The following is a 7943-nucleotide window of genomic DNA, read 5'->3' on the forward strand; positions in this document are numbered from 1 at the left end:
ATGCAAAATTAATATAAGAGGTTTGGGGAGGCACTTAGCAACTGGTGGAATCAGAAAGTCCTCACAAAAAAAGTTAATAAGATGATATCATAGCACAAAAAGTTAATACAATATTAACTTTTGTTAAGAGAGTCATAATCCAGGATTCAAGAGATGACTATCTCCTTTTATTCTACTTTTTTTCTGGTCAACTCTGCCCCACTCTATCCACCATCCACTGGAATATTTTATTGAATTCTATACAGACATTTTAGTAAGAGCCTTGGTAAGCTAGAGGATATCCAGAGTGGGGTTATTAGGGTGTTTAAAAGGCCATCAAGATTAAGCAGCACAAGGATCAGTGGTTGAATGCTCTGGAGGTGATTAGCTTAGAAAACATATTATTTTCTCCTTAAAGTATTTGAAAGTCTGTCATTGGAAGAGGGATTCTCTTCCTGTTCTTGACCTCAGAGGACAGATCTAAGAACAATGAGGGGACACAGCAAGAGGCAGGATCTATTTGACTCTTCTTAAAATAAAGACCAAGGCTCTCCAGAAGTGAGTTGAACTACCTTGTTCTGGGGTTATGCTCCCTTTACTAGAACTCTTCAAGCAGAAGTTCCCTGACTACCTGACCTGTTGAACATATTGTCAGGGAGGATTCTTAAACAAGTTTGGGTTCAAGTAGATGATTAGAGATTCCTTCCTATGCTGAGAGTCTGGATAATTTTTCACTGATGCCCCTGAATTTTCACTGAGCCTCATCAGCTCTGATGAGACTGTGCTATGATGATCAATTTGAGAATGCCCTTAAAATCTGATGTGGATTTAAATGCTTTCTCTCATGTAATGAATGATTATAAATTATAATGCATTTGTCTTTGCTTTGCAGTCTACCCATCAGTGGAACCTGGATGGTTAAAAGCAACTTATGAAGGCAAAACAGGACTAGTTCCAGAAAATTATGTTGTCTTCCTCTAATTAGAGTTAGTGGATGGCAGTATCTTCATGGTATCCATGGTAACAATAATAATAATAATAATAACTGCTATGGTTTTATCTGACACAGATATGGGGATCAGCCCACTCAGTGAAGATGATCGATTTCTGTCAAGTTCTTTTTCTGGCAATCTGTGCAATTCCCCTGTCAGTGAAACAAAATGGATTTAAATGTTGGCCTGTCTTTTCAAGCTGGCACTCTATTAAAATGACTTGCTTTTTGATCAAGAGAAATCATAGGTTTTTTTTTTTTAACCTAATAATGACAGAATTAGAAATAGAAATATTGAGTTCGTCATCCAGTCCTGGTAATTCATAGCCCAAGAAACTGCTACAAGATTTTTGGGAGTCCTGACCAAATATATTCATCCCAACTCACTGCTCCCTAAAGTATCTAAAAATCATGTTTTGTAATATAATTTAAATTGCATGTTTTTTTAATTTTGAAGAAAAAGTTGATTTCTCTTTATATGTCAGTTTTTGCCGGTCCATAACATTTCAAAGAAATAGATTTGCAACATCATTTTATGTTTATTTGTTATCTGAGGAGATGGTAATGTTCATATGCAATAATGTGTATTATTAATATGTAAATGAGGCCAAATTAGGTTATACACTGATTAAACCATAATGCATCCAGAATGTGATTATTCTCTCCCATTAGCTTCTTTGTTTTATCTGTTGTACTACCAAAAGCCTCTTGAGAACAGGGATTGTGTCTTATTTATCTTGGAATTTATCTTAGTGCCTTGCACATAGTAGTAGTAGGCACTCAGTTAATTTTGTAATGGATATTTCCTTTACTTCTAGATTTTTACCCCTTTGTATAAATATAATTATAAGAATTTTATTTATATTCTGCTTGAGGTATGATAGGAACTCTTCACAGAAACACAATTCTGAAGCCAGTAAAACACCAAATATATATGAATACACAGTATAAGCCAATTATATATGAACACACAGTGTAAAAACCCAGAACCAGATACCATATGCATTATTACACTATTTCAGAATGCCTTATAAATATTGCCATTATTTTTTTCTGAGATTTTTTTTTTCTACAGTTGACACAGGTCTTCTGTGAAGACATTAGATGGACAAACTATATATTTTAGAGACTATACTAATGAAAAAAGAAACAAAGCTACATACTGTTTAAATTGGATCATCTTAGCTTCTTCCTTCACTCTTGGACTAGAATAATACCTGGGGCTTGGTAGTCTTTTATATCATTCTGTTTATAAGCTTTATTTTCTTGGGAATTGAAGTGAATTGTCACAAATTAGAAAGGAAACTATTGGTTTATCAAGTTTAGAATTAATTATTTAGCACCTTATGAAGCGTACATTTGCCTCTCATTTTGTAGAAATGGTTGTCCTTGCTGACAGCTTTATATTGGTCCTTAGAGCTCTTCTCTCCACTGTGGGGAGATAATGCAAAGATACTTCCATTCAGCTGGCTCATGAAGTGAAATGGGGAACAAGACTCGGACCCCAGCCAAGTTTGTTGGATTTGCCATGTTATTTTGCTGCCAATATCAATATTCCCTACAGGCAGGGATAATGAGGTGTTGCCTTTGTGGATCTCACTCTGTATTATAATTGGTGACTTCAGCCTGTTGTAAAGTGACTTTCCTAAGGCAAACAAGATAAAATATACTCAGTTGCAGAAAAACTATGCCACAAAGTACTTATGCTTTTAAAACTGAAAATGGAAGGTTTAGAATTGAAAAAGAAAAAGACAGAGAGTGAAAAAGAGAGAGACAAATAGGAGACAAAATGTTCAAGACTGAAAAGCAAGTGTGATGAATGTTACAGATAGAATGACTTTATAATATTATAAGCATCATTGCCAGCAGTGTTTTAGAAAACATATAATTGTTGAGATGTCATGTGATTAGGAATCAGAAGCCCTGAATTCTATTCCTGGTTCTGAGTTGAATGACAATGAGGAACTTAAGCATTTAAAAATTCCTCTTGGACTTTGTTATCTCATTTGTAAAATGATAAAGTCCTTTTTGCACTATAATCTTGAATAATGTTTAATAACATTGGCATCAGCATCAATAATATTATATTTCTTGTAAATTAATAGTCTACCCCCAGGCTCATTTGTCCATTGTCCCTTGTTAAGTATGCAGAAAATCTGAACTCTGTGTTGCTTTCTCTACCCAGTGTTTGTATTGTATTCTTTGCTCATTATCTGGAATAATAATTTCAATAACAATTATTTCCCTATATACTAATTATCTTGCCAGAATCATGACTTGGATCAAAAGCCTTAGTTTTCATGTTATTCTCACGTTTGTGATATACTTTAGTTATATGTGACATTCACATTTCATAGCTTTTTCTTCATTTGCCAGAGCATAGTCTTAGGTTATCTTTTTTGATTCATTTAAAAGTAATTTGTGAAAATCTTTTTTGAACATAGATTTCCCATAATTCAAAAAAAGTCTTTTAGACTTTTGGTTTTTTCCCCCAAAGGCCATCTTCTCTTTAATAAGAGACTCAGAACTGAAATATGTCTGCTGCTTATTGAAGAAACCTCAATCTACCTTTGATTTAAACACAAATAAAATGTCTTCACATCCAATTCACTCTCATATAATTGCAATAGTAGGACTTAATAGGTCATTTTTTTGTTCTTGATTTGTAAGAGGGTCCTTACATTTACCAGGCAAAAGGTTGCAATCAGCTTTCTGTCTTGCTAATGGAGGTTCATAGTCTGCTACTGTTCTTTCTCTGTATAATTTTCTAACTATTTTACAGACATAATGTGCTTATTCATAATGTGTCACACCTTAGAGATTTCAACCTTGTTGCTTTGTCCTAGCAATGGGGACTTTCTCGATTTTTATTACTCTAAAAAATTAGACCTCTTTTCCAAAGTCAGATTGTAAATGAGACAAAAATGTCTTAAGAGCAAGTCTACATGAATTTCATGACTCTAAGTATCAGGGAAGTCTGAAAATTATGAGACAAGAAATAATAATATGGAGGCAGCCAGATATATAGTGACTTTGAAGTCTGGAATACCTGATTTCGAGTCCTGCCTCCTGAATGTACTCAGGTGTACCTGAGTACAGGTGAGTCACTTAATCCCTGTGTGCCAATCAACTCTGACTCTAAGTTATATATGCCAATATACAGCAGTTTGGAGAGTTTTCCCTAGAGTATCCTAAAATGATAAAATTGGAATTCCCTAAACCACTAGTATCAAACTCAAACAGAAATAGGGGCCACTAAAATGTGCATAGTGACCACTTTTTAGGCTGCAGATTGACTCAGAAAAGTATGTTATCTATTTTCTATTATATTTTTTATTTATTTTCTTAAAAATATTCCAATTGCATTTTAATCTGATTGGTCTGCACTGAGGAGTGTTATGGGCCATGTGTGTGATACTCCACCTTATATTAATGTATACTGGATCTGGACCAATGATAATGTAGTGCCACAATTCATGATCCAGGAAGTAATTTTAAAAGAATTTGAAAAGCATCCTACTTATAAACAGAGGCAGTATGCAACTGTGGTAAAATTGTATCTTTTAGTTTTCATAAATGCTTTATGGTTTGATTATGACAACTATTGATTGCCTAGTAATCAGGGTGAAATTGTAATGTATTATATAATGGTAACTGTTATTTATATCATGTGAATAGTGTCTCCATACAAAATATGTATCTCTCCTACATGTAGCTGTTTTCTTATACCACTATACACTGAAAGTGTTTTGCAGTAGAATCTAACAAGTAGTTCAAAATACTACTATATTTTATGCCAGGAGAATATCCAAAGTCTGTCTTATCTTTGCCTACAGATAGCTTCTGCCAAAAAATAGCTGACTTATTTCTTTGCAAATTTGTCCTAAGTGTTTTTGTTCCTTGAATATGTCCCATATTACTCTTCTGTGTTTATAGATGTGGAATGATTATCATTAACCAAATTAGATTTCTTGTTAGTCTGTGTCCTTTTTATCCCATTTCTACTCATTCTTTATCCTATCTCTTTTAGAAACCATGGAGAAAAATATCTAATAACTTAACATTAATCCCTCTTAAAATAGAGCAAATAAAGATGCTCTATTTTTTCTTATAGACTCTTATTTAATTTCAAATTTAAGTTTTAAAGAAATACCAGCATTATCCCTGAAAACCCACCTAGCCCATTGCTTTACTTTTGTGACAGACTCCTCTTCTGTAGTGCTCATGATGTTTGGTGACCACACCAAATATACAAAAATATAGAGCTCTACTTATGGATCTAACCTCAAAATGTTTCAATAGTCAGCAGGATCCCCAAAGTTTCTAGTCACATAATTCTGTTTTATAAGTACAAAAGCCATAGTGCCCAACTTTTATCTATAGACAATATACATTTACTTTGATTTCACAACTATATTTGAAACTTACCTGTGCTGATCATAAACTAATGTTTGGGTGGATGCTTCCTCAAATAAAAGTCTTCCCAAGTGAATTCATCTTCTATTTTTTTCTTTTCTACTCAAAACATATGACAAGGCCTAGACACATTGAGTAATTAATGTGCTTCAGTGTTCAAATCATCAATACCTAGTACTTATGATCATATTCTTTATGGGCATTAACCAAAGCACACTTAATTCCTTCTCCAAATAAAATGTTCTAATACTGAAAACAAAGGATTTTCTTTGCCAGTAGCTTCACAAAAAACCTGAGCACATCTAGACCTTATCTCAGGATGAAAGGCAAAAATGATCTGAATAACTTAGCCAAGTCTTTGAAAGGTATTTTGTGCAAAATTTCTTCTAAATACATACAGACACATACATACACATATGATTAAAGCACAATGACCAATTATTCTTGCCCCTCTTTGAAGTTAGTTTTCTTTAACTAATGTCTCCATGCCACAGAGAAAATGTGGATTTTGCTTTTACTAAGGTGTTTTAAATAACACAGGCAATTTTCTGTTCTAAATAATCCTTTCTCTCCTCCCAGCAGCTGCTGCAAAAGGGTTTTCATTTCAATGAACTTATTCTTTCTATAGTGTGAACACTGAAGATATTAAAAAAGGCACCTATATTGCAGCTGTTAGGCATCTCCCATCTCCTTTTGCCTTCATTGGCTAATTTGGGGCAGTTACATAATAGAAATCACAGTTACCTTTATTCCTAACAAAAGGCTTTGCCTTTGAGGTAGGAAGAGTGCTCAATTTTGCTTTATAGTTTTTACAATCCCCTAAATTAGTGGGATTTGCCAGATATGTAGCATCATGTCAGTAGTTCAGTATCTATTCTTGCCTTCTTCCACAGTGCCTCCTCCCTGACTGAAGGCACCCCACCAACTTCCAAACACTGTCATGATAATTCCTGCACCTTATACTTGGTGTCAGCAGTGATTGTTGGCTACTCGTGTCTAAAACTGCAAAATTGGTCTTAAACTTTGAGAGTGAAGTCTTTACAAATGCAAGGTCATGGTTTGACAGGGAAGATGACAGAGTTTCCAATTCAGAATTCTATTTATAGTTTTTATTTTGGAGAGACTTTGGATTTTAAATAACTCCTAGGTGTTTAGATACTGTATTTCAATCTTAGAATTTTTCTGCAGCCATTAATTAACATGACACACTGCAATATGGTATATGAAAAGAAAAAAAAGTACTTCAGTAAATTATCATAATGAGATTTTTGTTTATTTTGTAGTTTCTGTATTTATCTGCACTTTGTATATATACATATACACATGTAAATAACCTAATTATCTCTAATCTAAATGGTCACAGTACCTTTGTTGTACTTTTACACTGTATTTCATGAGTTTAAAAATTACTTTAAAAATAAATGACATATGCACATTTTTATTTGGTGTTTGTACTTTCTATTTTGCATTATATTATGGAGAGAAGAGTTTGGGAAGAGGCAGGCTGGGCAATATTTGGATTAGATAGGGTTTAGCTGGGGAGCTTTCAAAACAGATGATCTGAACTAAACAGTCAAGGAATTTCTAATGATGTGGATGGAACACATCCCTCTACTCCTGAATGGAAGTTGTCTTGGTACATGGCATGAAAAAAATAAATTGGACACATGACATACTTTGCCTGTTTTAACAATAATCCAGCTTTCAAAGGGAAGTAGTGAGAATTAAGGGAGAAAAATAAAGCACTTGAAAATTAGCAGGGTGATTGCCAAAGTATTCCCCTCTCAGTTTGCAAACAGTATTGAAAAAAATGGGACACACATTTAGTCAATTTATATTGCATCCTTAAATTGTTTTTTCTGCAGTAGACATTTTATTTTGCTAACTGGAATGGATGCAGTAAAACACTTGCCAGTTGTTGAGGTTCTCTTACATGTTACATAAGATGTACATTACATCTTACTTTAATGGTAGGATCAGTAGATAAGGCCATTGAAGTGAAAGATTCCTTTCCATATAGCTACAAATAGGTCACAAATGGAATAACCTTTCTTTGGAAATAGATAATGGGGTAGGATTGAGAAATAGCTTTGTCTAGCAGGATACAAAATAAATCCACAGAAATCATCAGCAATTTTATATATTACCAACAAAGACTAGCAGAAAGAGATACAAAAAGAAATTCCATTCAAAATAACTGTCAGTAATATAAAATATTTGGGAATCAATCTGCTAACTATATGAACACAACTACAAAACATTTTCCACACAAATAAAGTCAGATCTAATCAATTAGGAAATATCAAGTGCTCATGGGTAGGCCAAGTGATTATAATGACATTGATTATTGATTAAAAATGACAGTGATATCTAAATTAGTCTACTTATTTAGTGTCATACCAATCAAACCCACAAGAAATTATTTTATAGACCTAGAAAAAATAATAGCAATGTTCATTTGGAAGAAAAAAAGGTCAAAAATTTCAAGGGAATTAATGAAAAAACAATGTTAATGAAGGTGGACTAGCTGTGCCAGACCTAAAACTATATTTTAAAA

The 7943-nt window shown here is 33.5% G+C and overlaps 1 protein-coding gene across 1 annotated transcript in view; it reads left to right on the forward strand.

Moving 5' to 3' along the window:
* The window catches only part of ARHGAP42 (Rho GTPase activating protein 42), a 405542-nt gene extending 398715 nt beyond the window's left edge, over positions 1-6827 (forward strand). Inside the window, exon 24 of the mRNA XM_051986849.1 lies at positions 872-6827. Coding sequence (XP_051842809.1) covers positions 872-960 — 89 coding nt within the window. The 3' untranslated portion in view covers positions 961-6827. The remainder of the gene's footprint in view (positions 1-871) is intronic.
* The last annotated feature ends 1116 nt before the right edge of the window (positions 6828-7943 follow it).

This window comes from Antechinus flavipes, chromosome 3, assembly GCF_016432865.1.
Source record: "Antechinus flavipes isolate AdamAnt ecotype Samford, QLD, Australia chromosome 3, AdamAnt_v2, whole genome shotgun sequence".
NCBI lineage: Eukaryota > Metazoa > Chordata > Mammalia > Dasyuromorphia > Dasyuridae > Antechinus > Antechinus flavipes.